The following is a 22,760-nucleotide window of genomic DNA, read 5'->3' on the forward strand; positions in this document are numbered from 1 at the left end:
CTCTTCATATCCTGAAACATGAAATATCCATATCCACTTCAGCATGATCTTTGAAGCTTAGGTTTTCCCTGTAAGTTTAGGTGATCATGCACACTCTCAAACATTTCTTCCCTATTATTGGACTGTTCCCCGCAATTAATAGAGGAAGAATGTGAAACTTCACACACTGCATCATTCAAGGCAGTAAATCTAGCATGTTTGAAGCAGTTGGTGATCACATTTTCATCAACTTCATCCTATGTGGAAACACATAAATACATTGCCTGCAGGATGTCGATTTTTCACTGATTTTTGCTTTCAACACAGCACAATTTTGTTTAATAGCATTCTTCAGTTCCTTCCTCCCATTCATATGTAGTATCAATGTCTATGGCTGCATTTATGCCACATTTTTTTTGAAAGATACTTTTTATAAGTCTTAAATTTTGGAACCATCCATCTGAAATTTTAAATTCTTCAATATCCATTCGATGCACAGATGATTCAGCCTTAGCTTTTAAATGATTACCGTATACGGGAACGTTTTCTGCATGCATCATCATTAGCCATTCCAAAAGTACCTTTTCAAGATCTGGATACTTCCCTTCATGCCCAAATCTTACCTACTCGGTGCAGCAGATTTCTCTAACCTTTCAATCATTTTCCAATCTTTCAGCATAGTGAACAGAGTACTCTTAGGAATGCCGAACTGTTTAGCGATGCCAGTCTTAGAATGCAAGCCATTATCTATAGCTTGCAAAATCCTAATTTTACCTGTGATTGACAAAGCTATCCACTTTCTGGGAGTCATACCAAAACCCACACACTCTAACTAATGAGATGATCTTCTAGCTGATGTTCATTTCATTACTGCAATGCAAGAAAAGAGCCCAGGAAATCTTAAAAAATGATTTCTTACGGTCAGGCTGCAATTACTTCAATATATATTATTTTTAAATGCAAATATTGTAATAAAAAAGTAAAAATTCAGATTAAGAAATAAAAATTTATGGTTGTTATTGAGAAATCCGTTATTTTCAAGGTTGTTATACTTAATGAGAAATTGGTCAGGACCAATCACGTAGGACATTATAACGTGTTGGGATGTTAAAAAGAGGGTCACTGTAAAGAGCTTCGACTGTATCTAGAGGAAATGTACCAGTTAACACTCAAGACAGGTAAGTTACATTTCTTTCATGATACATGAACTAGATTAATTATTTTGTAATGCTCAAAGAATAACACTCAATTTCTATTATATATATATATATATATATATACACAGTGCTTTTTTTGTAAAAAAAAAAAGGTGCCAGTACTCATTCTTTGCTATCAGGAAAAAATTCCATGCCGGTACGGCTGACATGCAGTGGGTGTCAGCCCTGCCAGCTGCTTCCATCTGTTAAGGAGATCATGTGACACTGGGCGGAGTCAGCACCCATCAATCACAGCCGTATTGCTAGCAGTCGGAATGCTGTACCCGATACTGAATCTCAAACATTAATTTTATTAACACACAGTTTATTAAGCATAAATTTATTATACAAGTATATAAAAAATAAGTCAAAAGTGAGTCTTATTTAATAAATAAAAAATAATAAGTAAAATGTAAAAATAAGTACCAAGTAAAACAATAAGTAAAAATAATTTCATAATAAAGTTTTGGTCGAGATTCAGAAATGGGTACCCCTTCCAGACTGCTAGCGATATGGCCGTGATTGACGGGTGCTGACTCCTTAATAGCCGGAAACAGCTGGCATGGTTGACATGCACTGCATGCCAGCCATGTCATGCACTGTTAAAAAAGGTGCCGGTACGCTGTACCATTGCGTACCGTCACAAAAAAAGCCCTGTATATATATACAAAGGGTACTAGGAAAGTTTTGCAATACAGCTTTGTTTATTTAATTTTTTCAAAGTAATTTCCTCTACATTCAATACACCTCTCCATCCTCCGAAACCAATCTTTAAACCAGTTCTGCCAAGTTTCACTAGGGAGTAAAGCACACTCGTTGTCCCAAGCCCGTAGAAGGTCCTCATCACTGGAAAACCGCCTCCCTTTTAGCTTCATTTTCACATGCGGGAACAGTGCAAAGTCGCAGGGAGCAAGGTCTGGACTGAAGGGAGGGTGCTCGAGAAGTTTCAGTCCTGTCGTGGTCAAATATTCGGTGCAGGCTTTGGCGCGGTGAGCTGCAGCATTATCGTGATGGAGGTACCAGGTGTCCATTCTTGACTTTGGCCACAGGTTCTTCATAGATCCAATGACTTTAGGCAGGCATTGTTCAGTATACCACTTAGCTGTGACTGTCTTCTGCGTGTCCAAAACGACACGTTCCACAATTCCACTCGATTTGAAAAATACAGCTATCATTTTCTTCTTTACAGATCGGGATTTTCTGACAATTACGGGTGTGTCGTCATCATCAAAGACCCAAACTTTGTTTTGAGCCTTGGTCGGCAGATCGTAATAGTACAGCCAAGTCTCGTCACCTGTCACGATGTTTTTCAAATACCGAGATTGTCCCTTGTCAAACTTTTTTAACATCTCCCGGCACCAAGTCACACGTCGTGTCATCTGCTCTTCAGTCAGTTGATGCGGCACCCAGAGAGAACAAAGTTTCTTCACGTGCAAATGATCTTGCAGAATCGAACGAATTGCTGGTGCATTTAGGCCCAAAGTATCCTCTATCTGTTGGTAGGTCACTCGCCTGTTTTCGTCAAGCATTTTCCTCACAGCAGTAACGTTTTCCTCCGTAACTGACGTTCGTGGCCTTCCCGGCCTCTCAGAATCCTCCAGAGTGAAATTTCCCCTTTGGAATTCTCTATACCACCTGAATATCGTTGTACGATGTGGACAATCATCATCTAGTGCAAGAGTCTTTTCTTCTAAGCACTGGTCTATGGTTAAACCAAGCACGGAATTATACCGCAAAACTGTCCTTATCTCATTTCGTGACCACGATGCCATCGCAAGCACTTTACACTCTCATTACTAATGAATAACTGAGCCCATCGACTTGGCGCGGCGGCTACTATGCACGTATGAACATGTCTCAACATGCAGCAACAAGCAGCTTCCTGTGATTCATTGTTGCGTCATATTGCAAAACTTTCCTAGTACCCTTTGTATATAATCTGAACGCATTCACAGTAACATCATAGTGGCCCAAAGCATCAGAAGGATTAACATATGCAATAATGTAGATCACATAATAGACACACTCATCAATTTCAAATCCAAATTAATTAACAACAGATTCCCATACTACTTTATAACACGAAACCTACATAAAGCTATATTGATAGCTATCAACAAAAAACATAACAATAACCATAACCCATACTTTATTACAGATAAAGTTCTAGCAACAAGATAGACTTATACCGAGTGTTCGATATCACTGACTTGTTCACCTTCACAGGGCTTGTATATATGTAGATAGTAGGCACTACCCATGGAGTAAGCCACATATAGCTTACACTTATTGAAAAAGTAATACCTATATTTGCTCCATGTGTAGGAATAAATTTCTTTATATTGCTTTATATTCCCATTTGCTATATGCTCTATTCTACATCAGAGAACCATCTACCATTCTTCATTTACACCACTGCCTATTACAAGTAAATTATATATATAATTTGCCAGTTCTTCCACCTAGAATCCCGAGGGCACTACTGTTTTTTGTTTTTGTTTCTGATTTTATTTCACTAACTCCCAAACCTGGGGGTGCTTACATCTACCAGCATCGGATAAATAATACACTTGCACCACTTCTTGGTCTTTCTAACTTCACGTTCACCGGTAGTAAGCATACTTACATGTATATTTTTTTTTTTTCACTAGGAGTTTGTCATATATATATCAACCATTTGGTCCTTTCTATCTATATTATGCTAATTCCTTACTATATCTTCAGCTTCCTATTTTCAGTTACAATATATCTCCCACATCTTATACGATGTGATATTTATAACCATAAACCAGGATCCCTTTCTTTAAGGGACGGGAAGTTACGCTCCTGGTTTCTTCCCACGTACATTTTTTGTATTCTTCCTTTTTCTATACTTTTAGCTATATACTATATAACCCTATGTTTTCATACCTCATGAACTATTAGAGCAATTCGAGGGGGATTGAGGCACTATTGCTATTCTTTATCCTATTTCCGTTCTCCTTCCTTTAACCTATGCTGCCTATTCAACATAGACAATATATAGATAAAAAAATATATAAACAACAGTGGATGGAACTCTTGCTCTATTGTATTCTTTATACTACTAAGCTATCTGTCAGGCTAATAGTCATCCAGCCCGTAAACTACTAATCTAAATTTGCTTATCATCAGCTTTTGGCCCTTATATTATAATACTTCTAAATTACCTTACATACATTGGTACTATATTATTATTAATATTATTATACTATGCTACATTTATTCGGACCTTGTTATGCAGGCTGTTGACAACAGAAACAGATAGCTGCGTTAATTATGGGCCGATATATTGAGAGGGTTAGACCTCGATAAAGTCCCTTTTAATATATCTACTAGTCCATAATTAACACATTTTATAATTTTGCCCTATTATATTTCAATTTATGTTTTTTAGTTCATTACATTTTAGGCTATTACTACTTTTATCTCATTATGCTTTACTTTCACCTTATATTGTACATATAATGTACTTCTAGGTTTTGCCACAGTGCCGGGCTTGGCCTTTGCACGTTACTTGGGCTGTTTTGACTTACAGGTCATTCTCAGACTGCACCTTAACTTACCCAGCTTGTTACCTCATTTCTAATACGATGTTTTTACACTACCAAATTCTACTATATCAACCTTTTAATTTATCTAGAACATATCAAATTAATACAGACCGATGTAATGTATAATCTTTCACATAGATGGCATTAATCTGTTCTGATATTATTAATAATCTTAAGTTATCTATGATTTTAAAATTTATAAAATTTATAAATAATTCTTCGCCTAACATGGAGATATATATATATATATATATATATACACACAGGCTGGCCTCGATTAACACAATTAATTCGTCCTGCGAGCACATCGCGCAAACGCATTAATCAAATATAATAATCAATAGGAAAAATTATAACTGGTCCTTGACCTTCTGGAATGTCCATAAAGAATTTTAAAAATAATTTTTTAACTGTATACAATGTAAAAGATAATGAAAATAATTATGGAATTAAATGTTTATTGCATAAAACAGCTGTTCCCAAACTGTGTGCCGCGGAATATTTTAAATTTTCAAGGGAAACACAGTGATACTCGACATCAGTTGGACACCACGCGAACCACTAGCTCGAGGTAGTTCACAGTTTCAGCATTTCTTATTAAGTTGTTTGGACCTAACTACTAAACGGAATGGTTAGGTATTTCTTTTGGTCTGGGTGTGCCTTGAAAAATTACTGAGACACTAAGGGCGCCGTGAACCGAGAAATTTTGGGAACCTCTGACATAAAATACACAATGAAAAATATGACTGTTGCAGAAATATTTGAACAGTGTTGGCTTTCTCTTTTCATCAATCAATTTCCGATAGCCGACAACAATCTTCTCTGGGCCCTGGCGAAATAAATACCACAGAGAACCTCAAACCTTTTGTTTGAGGTTCTATGCGATACAAAAGATTTCATCTAATTCTTTTACCGTTATCTCCTTCGCGGTAACATTTTCATCTGGCTCATTTAAAAATTTGAATTTTTATGCAAGTGTGCATTGACTTTATTAGCAGGAGACAAACAAGTAACATGTCTTCTTCCAATGGTTGATGGAACACACCGAGGCAGGCAGCAGGCAAAGGTTTGTTTATTGACTGTACGACTCGCGGTAAGCTTAACGCACGATTCAAATCTTTTTCAACCATCGGATAAAAAAAAAACAGATCGTGTTAACTGGAAATTTACATCATGTAAAGTGAAAGTGGTATAATTTTTCAAATAGCGTTAACTGAAAATCGCGTTAATCGAACTCGCGTTATGCGAGGCCTGGCTGTATATATATATATATATATAAAATAGTATTAAGAAAATAAATAAGAGTAGGGGGTGGAGCATAATTGTAGTGAAAAGGAAGATAACATTAATTATGGATCAGGGACACTGCATAAGCAGACGTACCCTACAGCCATAATGTATATATATTTATGGTATGAAGAAAGTATTTTGTTTAATCCTATTGAATCTATGGTATACACAAGAAGAGAATTCGACGAAATGGAGTGATAAATGGTAGGATGAAGTGACCAAGTAAGATATGAAAAAGAGACAGATGGTTGGCAAAAAATTAAAAGATAGGAAAAGTGGCAAAAATAAGACTACATTGTAGTGTTTTTCACAATTTCACTGTCTTCATCAGAGGTCATCCACTGAAATTATGAGAAAGATGGCAATGTATTTGCTTCTGTTGCCAACATGCTCTGTATGCTGTGGTGCATGTGTGATGTAGACACATGTTAAGCACGAAATTTGAAATTTTGCTGCTAGAATAAGGTCTAATAAATTGTGCCAATAAATGTAATTATAATTATTATTAGTAGGGCATACAGATCATGGATGACCTTACAGAAGCAAGCAAATAAATTGAAAAACTAAAGTAATGATATCGAAATGCAGGAATAGGCAAGAAGAAAGGATCTTACCATTACCATGTAAGATTGAAAACGACCAAGATGGCGGCATGCCAGTATATTTATATATGGGTTCACTAGTGGTTTCTAGCATTAGAAATCGGGAAAAAAAAAACGGTCACTTTTTCATATGTTATTTTAATTTTTTGCTATCTATCTGTCTCTTTTTCATATCTTATTTTAATTTTTTGCCAACTATCTGTCTCTTTCATATCTTACTTGGTCACTTCATCCTACCATATATCACTACATTTCTTATCCATTCAGTTGAATTCACTTCTTGTGTATACCGTAGATTCAATAGGATTAAACAAAATATCTTCTTCACACTTTCTCATACCATAAAATATATACGTATATATATATATATATATATCTAGAGAGAGAGAGAGAGAGAGAGAGAGAGAGAGAGAGAGAGAGAGAGAGAGATATTAAATTTAATGCATTTTCAATATGATTTTATTTATTTTATGGTAATTGTTCTGAGATATGGACTGAATGGAGACATTTTTGAGCGTTTTTGGGGTTTTTCACTCCGGAAAACCAAATGGCAGATGAAATATCAAAGTGCATTCTAAATCAGTTAGACACAATCCTCGAAGGAAATAATCAATAACTGGTTGCTCAGACATCTGATGGTGCAAGTGTGATGAAAGGAAAGAAATGGGAAGTTCAGGCTGAAATAAAAGAAGTGTACAAAAATGCACATTTTATTCACTGCTATGCACACCAACTAAATCTGATGATGAGAAATGCAGCAAGTAGTACCCGAGATTAGATTCAAGAATATTCTTTTTGAACCTCATGTATACCAACATTTTTTTCGAGATCACCACAGCATCTCTCTGTTCTAAGAAAGCATATGGACAGTCGTGTTGCCCGACCTTCCCCTACAAGATGGAACTTCAATATACACACTGTGAACAGCATTTATGAAAATTCTGAATCCTTAAAAAAGTGCATGGAGGAACCACAAGAGACAGCAATGCAGATAAGACAATTTCAGAAGCAACTGGAATTTTGCACATCATGAGTAATGGAAAAATTTGAGTTCTGGTTAGAAATTTTCCATCAGATAATGCATCAAGTGGAAGTTATTTAAAATCAAATGCAATCTCCAGAAATTCAGGCAGTTAAAATACATGAATATATAGGAAACTTTAAGAATGCCATTCTAAAAATCAGGAATTCAATGTACTGTGAAAATCCTTCAAAAACACTCATGATTGAAGCGAAAGAAGTATGTGACTATATAAGTGTTGACATAGGTGAGAGTGATTCTTTTACAAAGCAATTAATTGCTGATAAATTGTTTAACAAGGAGAAGTTTGTTATTTTTCATATGAAAATGCCCATGGAAGAGGTACGTGAGACTACTGAGGCATATCCCATGATTCAAAGAGAAAAACTTCTTATGGAATTACAAGTTTTCTATAGCAGACATGATCTACACAATTATTGCAAATTAACTGAGTTGCTGAAATTGATCTCAGAAAATAATTTAGCTGAAGTTCTTGGTGAACTTACAAAACTCAAAAGTTCTTTTGACCATTCCGACTTCAGAGCCCAAATAAAAGAATAAAATGTTTTTAAAGAGCACTATGAATCAGGAAAGGCTAAATGTTCAAGAAATGCTTTCAATAGACAAAAGCTTGGTCAACAGTGCACAAAACTTGAATGAAAAAGTTATTAATCTATTTTCAACAAATAAAATTCGAAGAATGGATTTTGTTTTTAAATAAAAGTTCAAGTCTTTAATGGTAAATGTCTAGTTAATGTTTTGTAGTATTTGTAACTTGCTTATTATTATTACTGTTTATGTCTACATGTCTTATAAACAAGGCAATTTAATGTAACTTTAAGACGCAGCACCCCCAAATGTCAGAGTCACGAGTTGCCACTGGTCAGTAGTTTATTTAATTCTTATTATAGAGAACTTCCAGAGAGGGACTGAAATGTATGACAATTAGCACAGCCATTCTATATGCAGTGAAGTGGTCTTAGTCTGAAGCTGTGTCTGAAGATTTAATAATTATCATAACTATACAACATGAGAAAAATAAATATCTATTTATTTACATAATTACATAATTCATATCTGATATAAATATTATCTTTTAGTGCTTTTTTTTTGAAAACATAACAAAAATCTGTATTTTAATTTTTCTAAAAAAATCTTAATCAGTATTAGAAAAAAATATTACCTCTTCAAAAGGCCCACATCCTTCCACTAAAAGGTTGGGTCGAAAATTACGATAACTGACAGGATCTCTCAGCTTAGTATTGAGATAGTCTACAGAAGCTTGACTCACTATGTGAAAACTAGCATCATCCTGAAGAGCCATCTGTAGTAAACAGATTTTTATGGTGAAACAATTCATCATTATAATGGTGTGAATGCAAGTTAAGATAAAGACTGTCTAATTTATATGCAACATGCTCTTTAACAGTGTTCTTAAAATCTCAGCTGAAATTTTAGTTAATTTTATGCTATTATCCAATCATTTCAAATTAGAGACATAATATAAAATATCAGGAAGATTAAATAGTAAATAGTGGGCCATAAAATATTTTTACGCACTAAGCTAAAGACAAACTATAGCACTCTAGTAATGGTACTGATTTCTCTTGTGTAGCATCATTACAAGGGATTGTTTTGATATTTCATTATAAATGTGTAGTACAGTCAAGAGGTACTGGCTGTACACTGCTGCAGTCAATAAATGCAGTGTGATTTACTGTTGTCAGATCGCAAGTTCCAACTTGCATAGTCATACAGACTTGAACCATGGCCACTCAAAGCACATATATTTTTTACTCTCATACTTGACTATTTGGCTAGGCCTCATGTCTAGCCAAGTAGTCAAGCTTGATATCTATATCATTTATTCAGAAACTTGAGAAACATTTACCTTATATTACATATTTACTTTGTATATTATCAGATTGATTACACTGGTCAACAAGTAAAATGTTATGAAAACAAAAATACCCAATCTTAGCTAATGTTATGCTGCTGAACATTAAAATCATATAAAAATTTGTCGACTGGCTCTTGTTTTCAAATTACAGTTGGGGTCTCATATCAGCGAGTTACTCTACATTATCCACTATGGCTCTCAGCAAAATGATTGGCAACATTGCAGTTTCAGTACCACCACACTTTATCACATGATCACCAACTGTCCCCTCACACTGCATCACGTGATAAGTTGTTGCCTCAAATGTGCCTTCAACTCTGTTGCAGTAATCCTTGAATAGAGCTAGGTACCGGGTGATTTGTTCTCAGTTAATGGTTGTTCTCTGTGAGATTCCTACTTTTTGCACAGTATTTGTGTTGTGTAAGATTAATATGCCCTGTAATTGTGTGAACAGTCCGGATGACTTCTGTTACACATGTGGAGAAGTCACATTAGCTTCAAGGAAACGTCCCTTAACTCGAGCCATAAAAGAGGCCTACTTCTTGTACTTTGGGTGTAAAGTAGGCAACCAGGACAAGAACTGGGCTCCACACATATGCTGCACTACCTGTTCATCAAAACTAAATGTGTGGGTGAATTGAAAGGGATGTTTTATGCTTTTCACAGTGCCCATGATATGGAGGGAGTCAATAAATCACATCACAGACATTACTTCTGTATGGTTATTTCCTATTAGAAAAGGGATGACAATGAAGAATAAGTGGACAGTAACATACCCAAATATACCATCTTAAATTTGTCCCATGCCTCACAGTGAAGTACCACCTATTACTGAACCACCATTATAAGACTGATTTTTTCTGCACACTTTGATGAAGATGCTGATGAATATCAACTTGATATACACAAAGAAGCACAGTAGCCATCTATGTCAAGGAATCCACCATTCTGTCCAAACCTTTATCCTTCTGAACCACATAAGATCATAGAAAGTGAGCTTAATGACCTCATCAGGGATCTTCAACTGCCTTATTCTTCGGCAGTTCAAGGCATCGAGGCTACAACGGTGGAATCTTCTAGCTCATTTTGTGAAAGTGACAACATTTCGTACTCGAAATAAAAACTATGATAAATTCTATCAAACAGAAGAACTTGCTGTTTGTAAGTATGTTGATAGTCTAATAGCAGCAATGAACATGAGGCACATTCCTGAAGAATGGTGACTATTTATAGATGCTTTTAAGGTTAGGCTTAAGGCTGAGTTATTGGAAATATGCTGCCTTCAATACCTCTTGCATATGCAGTCCACGAAAAAGGAGAACATCCTCTTAGGTGGGCACTATCACAAGTATGAGTGGCAGATATATGGTGATTTAAAGGTAATCGCCATTTAATTAGAACTACAAAAGAGTTACACTAATTATTGTTGCTTTCTCTGTGAGTAGGGTAGTCATGACAAGAATATGCACTAAGAGAAGAGGAGTTGTCCTCAATAAAAATCATTAACACCTGGAATGAAGAACGTAGCATTTGAACCTCTGGTAGATGCAAATAAAGTTTTGCTTGCACTACTCCACATCAAACTGGGGCTCATGAAAAATTTCGTGAAGGCTTTGGAAGTGAACAGTCTTACATTCACATACTTGCAAGAGAAATTCCCAAGACTTAGTACAGAGAAGATTAAGGCAAGCATTTTCATTGGTCCACAAATAAGGCAACTTTTCAAAGATTAACAGTTTGAATGTGTCCTTAATGATAGTGAGAAATAAGCATGGAAAGCCTTTCAAAATGTTTTGACTGGTTTTCTAGAAAATTTTAAAGCTGGCAACCATAGGCAGTTGTGGAAGATCTCATTACTTTACTTCTTACAAAAAACTGAGGTGCAACATGTCATTGAAGTTGCATTTTGTTGCACTCGCACCTGGATTTCTTCCTGCCAAACTGTAGTACCATCAGCAACAAACATGGTGAGTGCTTCCACCAAGACATCGCAGTGATGCAACAAAGATACAAAAGCAAATGGAGTGCTGCCACATTGGCTGAATACAAGCGAAAGGCAAAAAGGTCCCATGTTTGATACAGGTATGTTTGTAGCTATATCTGACTGCCATATAAATAACAATACCTTGTATAAATATAAAAACTACTTTTTTTGAAAAAAAGAGCCAATCTGCCATTTTAAGCACTATGTCTGTATTTAGCACCCTAAAATCTATAAAGTAAACTTACTTTCATGCCTGTAACAAGATATGACCCACTTAATCAGTGTTATGAGAGGCATGAAATAGAAATTAATCTTTTTTAAGCTTTTTAGATGTGTTAGCATATATGTGTGTAATGCACCTATTGTCTTTACCATATACATATCCAAATTACATTAAAATTGGAACAATAGAAATCTTGCAATTATTATTATTTCTCTGTCTGTCCACATGCAATAACTTGACTCCCAATGCATGGATTTTCATGAAATTCTATATTTTGATATTTTTGAGCATTTTGTCAAGCCTTCCCAAAGATCATTAAAATCAGGCTAATAGAAATCCAGAAATTATTATTATCATTATTTTTTTTTCACTCATATCAACATAGGCAGTCCATACACCAAATATTATTAGCTGAAGCACTGGATATTAGGTTTTTTTTGCCATGAGCTGGCTGGAAGAATGAATGGGCAATGTACCAGATGTGCAAAAATAATATGTTCTTGGTTTGCACATCAAAGCCATTGCTTTTTGCTGGGTTTTTTTTTTCCCACCCAAATTAGACATCATTGAATAAGCTAATGAAACAGAGTGCAAGTTTTTCCTAACCTGATTTCAAAAACGAAAACAGAAATATTACATTCACAAATGAGTTATATTTTAGTAAAGGGGATGCCAGAAGTTTATCACACTCTAATGAGGAGTTAAATGGAGGAGAAATTGCTGAAGATGGACACAAAAAATGTACCCCCAATTCATAAAGGGGGATCAAAAGGCAACATGAATAATTACAGACCTGTTAGCTTAATGTCTGTTCCAGGGAAAATAATGAACTCATTGGTGAAAGAAGTAATGTAAGATCATTTGTACCGGCATGCAATTACAGCATGAGGCAGTCTTGTCTAACCCATCCGATAGGTTACTATAATGCAGTGACCAAAGACTGGATGCAAAAAAAATAATTTTGACATCATATACTTGGATTTCAGGAAGACTTTTAATACTGTTGCACATAAAAGACTGAAGTACTAAATGGAGCAATGTGGCATTAAAATGCCACATTGCTCCATTTAATATAGCAAGAGCAAGTTACTGATATGGATAAAGGGATAGTTAAGTGGAAGAAGACAGAGAGTGGTTACCAATGGGCACTGTTCTTTGTGGGATAATGTCATTAGTGAAGTTTCCTGGGGCCCAGTGTTGTTTTCAATATTTATCAATGATATTGATGAAGATATATCAAGCTTAATATCTAAGTATGCAGATGATACAAAGGTTGGCAGGGTGGTTAACAACAGTCATCAGGGTGAGATACTGCAACATGATCTAGGAAAATTGGATTGATGGGCTGAGAAATAGCAGTTGAAGTTTAACATTGACAAATGCAAAGTACTGCATTACTGTGCATTGGTGAACTCCCATTCACCAATGTCTTCTGGCTTTTCTACACGGTCAGTATGCTGACTTAGTTGCCTACCATGAATAATTAAATCCAGATTTTTTGAGACAATTGCTAATGCAGGTTTTAGAAACTTCATTCCAGGCACTCATTGTCATATGAAGTGCATCCAGAACAGTTATTTGCTTTGAGATATCAGATGATGTTCCCAAACCATCATCAATAGATGGATGATTTGTTGCCTCATATCTGGTCTGTAAAAGGTCTTAAAGGTTTTTATTATTTCTTGGTCGAGAGGTTGAATCAGTGATGTGGTACTCAAATGTAGAAAACTAATTCTATGTTTCTGAAAATCAACTTTGGATGAGCTGGCCAACAGGTAGCAGTTTTACTCCTTCAAAACATATAGGTGAGTTAATCTTGCCTATAACTAATGGCTCGATCTTGATTGTTCCAACGTATTGCATGTTAACCCATCATATTGCATGCAAAATTCTGAGGAGGTATTTTAAAAATCATGTAATGGTCAGGGGTAGCCCCGTAGTACAACCTTATTTCATCTATGCTAAAAATGACTTCAGGATTATAAGTTTCTAACAAAGCAAGACGTTTCACCAGTTGTCAGCTGCAGAACCATTAGAATCTTGTTTCTTCACGAATTTTTTGTAAACAATACTATCCTTTCTTTCCATCTTGTCAGGCATCCATCTGTTGCCTTAAACTCTTCATGTAGTTTTTCAGCAAAATCATTAGCTTTTTGAAGAAGGATGCTATGAATGATTGGTGTAATAAGTAAGCTGGCCTGTTTGAACCGAATGAACAGAATTTCAACTATTGTTTAGCTTTTCTCTTTATGCTTCCTTTTCTCATTTCACTAATCACATAAGTGTTTAATATGTGATGAGATTTTAATAATTTTTATAAAGATGACTGAGGCACTCCTAATTTTACTGCTACTTCTCTTTGAGTTTGTTTGTTTGTTTGTTTAGATTTTATTGGCGCATTAGCATCTAAGGCTATAATGTGCCAAGACAAGGTAATATATAAAAATTTAAAAATTTATTCTTTCAGTGACCTAAGTAATTAGGTCACCATGTCCAGATATATAATAAAAGCTTATCAATAAAAGAAATAACAATAACGAATAAATTTTAAATATGTGTAAAAACCTTTATTGATTTAAAAAAGCTAAAAACAGCAGACACATTGTCATTGTCAGATAAAATCTGACTGAGTGTATACGGCTCAGTCAGATGGTTAAAAGCGGTAAAACGGATATTGCTAAAATCTGGACATTCAATTAAAAGGTGTCTGATCGATAAAATTGTGCCACAGGACACACACATAGGAGGGTCATCAGCCCTCAACTTCTCTTTGAGACACAATGCTTAAGTTTAATTTGTTGTATGTCTTTTATAAGTCATAACTTATCTTTTATGTTTGAATCCACTGTCTTTCTATTCACTAACATTTTTTTGAGATGCAAATTCCTAAACAGTAAAATAGATAAGTCAATCAATAACAAAAAACATGGCAGACACACGAATTGCAACTAAGCCACCATGAGAAAGTGAGATACCAAATGGTAAAAAGTTTTAAAGAAGATTGTAAAAATTTCTTTATGGTTTTGGTACTGTATATGACTGAAGATTTCATAGAAAGGGAACACATTTCACTATAATATTGTAAAAACCTACAAAATTTCAGGTATCAGAATTCTCACAAATGCAGTAAGATCGTGTTTACTACCATTTATAAAAGCTTGTTCTAACAAAAAAGCCCAAGAAGCTGGAAACTGCAAATTGATTTATTTTGTTTTTAGGTTGTTCAAATTTATGATCTAAAAAAAGAAAAATATCATAAAGGCATTCAAAATTGATTCTTCTAACCAAAAGTATGATTTTAACAAATGATGTAAGTGTAGTGCATTTTAATGATCTGAATTGGTTTTGTGAAATTTGATTATATAAAACAGCCAATTATAATAATCACTGATCATATTAACCAATGATTATTATAATAATATTAATGATTATAATAATCATTGATCATATTTTTTTAAATGCCTACTGCATTTAAAAAAAATATATAAATTTTACAGAAAGAGAAAAAAAAGTTACAGCTATAAAATATAAAACAAAACTAATAGCCTCTTCCACTTTCTAATAGAGATAATGGTTAAGTGTGTGAAATTTCAAATTTGTGCATATGCATATATTTCTGCTTATATATTACATATGGAATGAAAAATATTCAGTAACTTTTATTAATTCTGCTTAAAATTTTTAAAAAAAATTACAGTCATAAAATCAATTTAGAGATGATAAAATCATTCAGCGTGCAAAAATTCAAAATTACAGTAAGAAGTTTATAGGTAGATCAAGTCCATGAACAATTCTTGAAAATTTTTAAAGAATGTTTTTTACAAAACATTTTGCATTATTACAGGATTATAACTTTGGCTTAATTGGTTATTCAAATTATAATCATAGCTGTTCACAACACATGTAATTCCCTTTGGCTCACTGTTCATATGAAGGCTGAACTGCTATTCTCCATCTGATAACTTGGCGATAGAGTTAAAATGCAAGATGAGATAAAATAAGTGTTGAAACTTAAGTATCAATATTTAAGGGGGAAATATGCATTTTTTCCCTAACTTTTGACAAATAGTTACATCTTTAAATAAGGGTTGCACTCATTTATAAGTGTCAAATCCTAGAAAGTGCAATAAAATTGTTAAACACTGTATAAAAATGGGAATCTTCAAAGAAGGTTACCTAGATAATAAAAAGTTGTATAAAATGAATACATAAGTAAATGGAAAATTCTGAGCTAAATTTAATTAAACTTTAGACTGATTACTGTATACTATTTTATATTTCAATCAGCTATTATACTGATTAACATTAAAAATAAAGCAGTAACCAAAAAGTGCTAAATTCACATTTTCACCTCTACTACAGAAATGACTAGAATGATACAATCAGATTATTTTGTTTTGCTGTGTTTTAAATCATTGGTCTTTTAATCAATATAAAAATGATATTTACAATGTATTTTTTAAAATTGTGTTCTGGAGCACATTTCTTGGAAGCATTTCGAGGTGGAAGCTCATTCACATAAGCTGCAAAACGAACATCAGTTCTTCCAAGGTACTTCTGAAACCATAAAGCTGCCACATCACCACAGTCTAAAACTGTTATAGGATCTCCCCACACTCTAGAAGATAAATTTTAATATCATTGATTTTAAAATCAAAGTTGCATTTTCAGTTAAGATATTTTTTGATGTCACTTTCAGTAAATATCATTACATTATAGAACTGCTACTTAACCCTTGAGAGATAGCACGATGGATAACAAGTGATAACATCTTGCACTTAGAATTAAATAATTTTAAGTAATAAAAATATAAAAACAAGAATAATATCATTGAAGAATTAATACATGCTCAAGAAATGACCTATTGGCAGTTGAATGAAATTGCATACAAGATATTGCTACTTTGAGGGTCATTTTGATTATTCAACACTTAATAGAATTTGTTAAAAGAGAGAGAGAGAGAGAGAGAGAGACTGTGACAAAAAATTACCTTCAAAAGCATGCGAGTCATATTTGTGGAAAAACACAAAATTCATCAAAATGATCCCCATGTTAACATACAGTATAATAACGAGTTAAAACCAATCATATACACATCCCTATCCACAGATAAAACCAACCTATAATATAAATTTTCTTTCCCTTTAATATTGGAGGTTTAATTTCCCTTTAATTTATGGAAGTTTCAGCTAATAAATTTCACCATTAATTTGTCATCTGGCAAAGAAAAACTGTCTTAGTAATAATTTGGAACTTTGTTCAATGGTTTATTCCTATGCCATGAGAGATTTCCCTCATCTTCATTCATCACTCTTTTTGCTAAAAAAATTTGAGAGCATGAAACTGTAGTATGTATTCAACTATTTTTCTTATAGGTTTAGAATATTTTAAATTTATTCTTGACATTACTTTTGATATAAATTTAAACCTGTGGTCGTCTTTCTCTTTAAGTGAAGCAAAAAACTACTATGTTTCAGTACAACAGCAATGGGTAATTTACGTTAGTGTGTGTGTGTGTGTGTGTGTGTGTGTGTGTGTGTGTGTGTGTGTGTGTGTGTGTGTGTGTGTGCACAAAAAAAAAAAACACTTTTGTGTTTTCATCCACCATGCTGTGTTATTGTGTGGATAATGCCTAATTTATGTAGGCATGATCCACATAATACCACTATTCTTATTTATTTTTGACAATAAAGATTTTTATACAATAGTGTAAATAAAAAGAAAAAGAAAATAACACATAAAATGTATGTATGTTAATGGAAGTATAAACATTGACATTATATAGAAATTTAAATATGAAAGTAGCGAAAATCTTTCATTTATCTTATTTAATTTTTGTGTTTATTCAAAGCACAAAAATTAAGTGGGGTAAATGACCTCTCTCTTTCTGATAATCACCTTCTAATACTGATTTAAAAAACGTTCTAACAATGCCATATTTACCAAAATTTAAGAAAAATGTTCTAACAATGCCATACAAGAGTATGAGACTGTACTATACATTGTACTATTTTCTAAGAATGATGTATAAATAGAATACGACTAAGATTTGGTTCAGCAATTTTTCTCATAGATCTAGCACAGTCTTATAGTTGGTTGAATTACTTAAAGAAGTAATTTTTCTATGAAGCCTTATATAAAGACCCTCACTCCAGCAGGGCTAGCTGTTATGCCTCAATATATATAAATATTAAATTGTTAATTGTAGAAAAAACATTATCAATGCAATCCACGTGTGAATTTATTAAAATTAATGATTGTTGCAAGAACTACATAATTAATACCTATGGATGCCACATATTAGGCTAAGGCTCGTTATACAGTTTGGTGAAAGATAGAGGTTTTAGGCTGATGAGAACTTGTAAAGTCAGGAAAATCCGAGTTTTGGAACAATTAAGTTCTAGATACTGTGTAAACAAAACCAGATTTAAGGTTAGCTCATTTCAGGAGCTGATACTCTACTGCTAGAAGGTTCTTCAGATTGGAATGGGTAGTACCAGACCAAACTTCGGAACCACGCAGAATAGAAGAGTAAACAATTTCTTTGTTAAATTCTTGGATAACAGCCGAATTATTAATATATACCATATTTTGAGAGTTTGGAAATAAGTACTAAATAGGAATTTCTCCTCAAAGTAGATTCCCAAGTCTTTATGCACAGGAATACCCTTTAGAATTGTTTGGCCAGAAATATTTGGAGGAAATTAGAAAGGGAGCTTCTTTTTGGAGATAGTAAGATGGCTTGATTTTTATGGATTTATAGATAGATCAAAAGACAAGAAATAAGTTTTCGCAATTGCAAGGTAATGATCGAGTAAATGGTTGTCAGTAGTAGCCTCCTCATGTGTCTTAGAAATGGACCAGACTTTCTGATCACCTGCAGAGGAGACAAGCTAAACTCCAAGTAGAGGGAAATTAATGAGGAGAAAAGTAAGGCCAAAAAGGGTTCCTCCCTATGAAATTTCAGTAGAAATAGATCTGTTATACACATCTGGCAGAGTTGGAAGGAAAGTGACCTGTTCAATGAGTGAAGCTCTAATAAATTGGGGGGGGGGGGGTCACCTGAAATAACATAGAATTTGTTAAGAGGGGATATGAGTCTGGGAAAAGTAACTGAATCAAAGGCAGCAGTGATGTCCAGACAGATAATGTCAAATTGTGCCTTTGATCAAGAGCCCCAATAGCAAGAAGGGAGGTTCTCAACAGCTTCATGACAGTGGAGATTCCCATCTGCCAATAGTGTACATAGTAAACTCTGTAAAATCCAGAACATAAAAAAAAACAACAACATTTTATAATCTGGAAATATTAAAAAAGCAATCCACACCAATGACCACTTGTCTTTTCATTTTCTATCCATGCAAAAAAGAGTGACATTTCTGCCTGAAAAACTGTCTTGTCCTTTAATCTGTTTTTGTTAGCAGCAGGATTTAAAATGCCTAAATAATGCAATGGTCTTAATTCTCACAGCAGAACAAACTTCTCTTTACTGCAAGTTGCCCTGGTATTGCTCTATTTTCAAACAGATACCTCTCCAAATGGCTAATTGACCATTTGTTTAAAAGATACTGCTATCACAGCCTGTTTGAGGACTAACTGCTCTCTCTCATTACATGGCATGTAGTGTAGTTTCTAATAACAACAAGCAGACAAAAAGTTGTAAAGAAGTTGTTCAATGTGAGTTGCCATGCAGTATACAAAATCAGTTTTCAAATTTGTAATTTAGCTACATGTTTAAAGTAGTGCAATTCTAGTGCAACTAATTTCAAAGGCAAGTTTGAACCACTGTGAGAATTAAGACCATTGAATTATACATATATTATTAAATCCAGTTTAAACTGCACAGATAATTCACATGAAAGCAAAACAAAATGAAATATGAAGGTACCCATTATAAATGTTTTACAAAGAAAAGTGCAGCCACTAAGACAACCACTGACACTAGGTTCAAAGAACATTAAAGATAAGCCACTAGCAGATCGAAACAAAGTACCATTACTTCCTCAAACTATATAGCTTGCTGAATGAAACAGTTCATCCAAGCAATGAATACAAGAGAAAGAAATTTTTTCATGTATGCTCATAACTAATGTTATAGGCCTAATGACTCTGATATACAGAGAAATAGTAGGCCTGTAAATCAGTGTCTTACAATGGGGGATTTTAACTTCCGAGATATTGACTGAAACTTTTGGATTGTTCACTCGCAAGGCTTTTGTGGATTTATTGGATGACTATTTTTTACAGTCGCATGTTAGAGAGGCAACCAGAGGGAGTAACACTCTTGATCTGATTATCAGCAGTGATTATTCATGCATTAAAAATTTACAGATAAAGGAACCAATGGGTGGCAGTGATCGCAGTATACTGATGTGGGATCTACTTAAAGATGTAACTACCATCAGGGGTAAAGGGAAGGGTTTTTGCTTTCGTAAAGGTGACTACAGTGGTCTCAGAGATTTTTAAGTTCTATATGGTGGGACCAACTGATGATGTTACCATTAGCAAATTCTAAATGGGAAGTAATCAAGGAAGTAATCTTGGAAGTTACTAGGCTTTTTGTTCCAACTAAGAAATACTGTTCTAGGTTTAGGCCTAAATGGATGTCAGATGAACTGAGGAGACTCGTGGCAGAGAAGAAAAATGCATGGGATGCATATAAATTAGAAGGCAACACAGAAACCTATAGTATATATGCTAGTCTGTAATCAAGTCACAAAGAAGTTTAGGCAAGTGAGGGTAGATTATGAGAAATCTTTGGCAATGGATGTAAAGAAAAACAGCAGAGACTACTTTACTTATATAAACTTAAAAGGAAGGGGATGAATAAGATTGCTCCACTTGATATCAATGGTTTGGCTGTAGACGATCATTCTCAAATAGCTGCCAAACTAAATGAGTATTTTGCATCTATATTCACATATAAGGAGTTATTCAAGGAGGAGAGGGCCAGATGTTTATCAAACTCTAACAAGGAGTTAAATGATTTTATAATAACTGGGAACAAAGTGGAGGGTGAAGTTAAACATAAGAAAAGCACCTGGGGTGGATGGGATCTATCCAGTTATATTAAAGGATGTTGCAAAGGAAGCAAGCAAACACTTAGACATAATTATAAGAGCATCCTTGGACTCGGGGGAAGTCCCCACCGACTGCAAATGTATCCCCAATTCACAAAGGGGGATCAAAGGGTGACACGAGTAATTACAGACCCGTTAGTTTGACTTCTATTCCAGGGTAAATAATGGAGTCACTAGTTAAAGAAGGCAGCTCAGGATCATCTAAACAAGACAGCAGTAATAATTGGGACACAGCATGGGTTTATTAAGGGGGAGTCTTGCCTGACCAATTTGATTGGATACTACGACGTGGTCACAAAGGAACTGAATGCAAAAAATAATTTTGATATCATATACTTGGATTTTAGGAAAGTTTTTGATACTGTGGCACAGGGAAGACTAATGTACAAATTGGAGCAGTATGGCATTAAGGGCAAGTTGGTACAATGGATAAATGGATGGTTGAGTGAGAGAAGACAGAGTGGTAATCAATGGATATTGCTCTTCGTGGACTAATGTTATTAGTGGTGTCCCCCAGAGTTTGGAGTTGGTCCCATTGTTGTTTTGTATATTTATTAATGATATTGATGAAGGTATACCAAGCTTAATGTCAAAGTTTGCAGATGATACAAAGATTGGGAGGATTGTTAATAACAATAATGACAATATGCTGCTGCAACAGGATCCGGAAAAGTTGGGCAGATAGGCTGAGAAGTGGCAACTGAAGTTTAACTGCTGTGCAGAAAAACTGCTTTTAAGCTTAATTTTGAGACATCACTAAATATACATCATCATTAGGATTGTGTTCGATGTAAAGATTTTTCAGAGAACCACTAATATCTTAACAGAAGTCATATCATCTTCCATAACAAAATATCCTGAAAGAACCTTGTGATGTTTTCAGTATACTGTAATTTTAGTTCCTGCTCGAGTAACTTCCACTGTGTGCTTACTTTTTCTGGACATCCCTGATATTTCTATCATGCAGAAATAGCAATTGTCAATGTATGGTTCTTGCCACACCATTGGAACAGCAAAAGGCATCTTTTAATGTTCCCGGTTAGCCACATCCTCAGATTTGTAGTGTAGGTAATACAATACACATGTGAGCTCAAAATTTTGTCCCAATCACCAATCTTGCAACCAAAATAAAAATAATATGTACATTTAGTAGTGTAGACTTTCTTCCTCTCAGTTTTCTTGTAAACTATGCACACATTTAGCAGAAATTGTTACAGTGACTGAAACACTTCCTTTGCTTCTGCTTAAGCATTTTAACAATACAATGCACACAATGCATATGATGCACACAAAACACAAAAGAAAAACCAGATGGACTGTACATGTACTTATGCTACAACTTCTTTCTGTAGAGAGAGAAGTGGGAGGAAGGCAGATAAGGTTGAATATGTTAACCCTTTCCAACAATCACTATCATCTATAAGAACATGTAAACATTATTATTTGCAGGTAGCAATACAACAGATCACTGTCATATCTACTTCCTTAAATCGTATGAGATATGTATTATGGATAAACACAAAAGCTTGTATATGAGAAATTTTGATATGATGCAAAATTCTAAGAATTATTTTCCTAATCTACACATCAAAATTGATAATGAAAACAGCTGATATATTAATGGAGGTAAAAATCATGCTAAATTATATTATTAGAGGGGATGGAGAGATGAGGTGAGTAGGTTTTTTTTTTTGGTTGGACCTGATAATAAGCTTGCATTTGTTAAATTGAGAAATTGTTATTTGGTTTTTAGGATCATTAGCAACTAAGGCCATATTGCTCCGAGGATATGCGGTGGTCATTCCCTGACCTTTCCGCATCCTCTGTATTTGGTGGTCACGGGCTCGAACCCCTGTCTAATCAAGAAGCATGTGCAATGCACTGCTGCACCTGGTTACGGAGGCGCCAAATTG

The 22,760-nt window shown here is 34.4% G+C and overlaps 1 protein-coding gene across 1 annotated transcript in view; it reads right to left on the reverse strand.

Annotated features, from left to right (window-relative positions):
• The window catches only part of LOC150083296 (mitochondrial amidoxime reducing component 2-like), a 143,369-nt gene that overhangs the window by 74,585 nt on the left and 46,024 nt on the right, over positions 1-22,760 (reverse strand). The window contains exons 4-5 of the mRNA XM_090377958.1: positions 16,217-16,385; positions 8,844-8,984 (exon numbers count right to left, since the gene is read on the reverse strand). Of these exons, the coding sequence (XP_090234084.1) occupies positions 8,844-8,984; positions 16,217-16,385 (310 nt within the window). The remainder of the gene's footprint in view (positions 1-8,843; positions 8,985-16,216; positions 16,386-22,760) is intronic.

This window comes from Mastigoproctus giganteus, chromosome 7 (genome assembly GCF_048544385.1).
Source record: "Mastigoproctus giganteus isolate SK-2022 chromosome 7, ASM4854438v1, whole genome shotgun sequence".
Classification (NCBI taxonomy): domain Eukaryota; kingdom Metazoa; phylum Arthropoda; class Arachnida; order Uropygi; family Thelyphonidae; genus Mastigoproctus; species Mastigoproctus giganteus.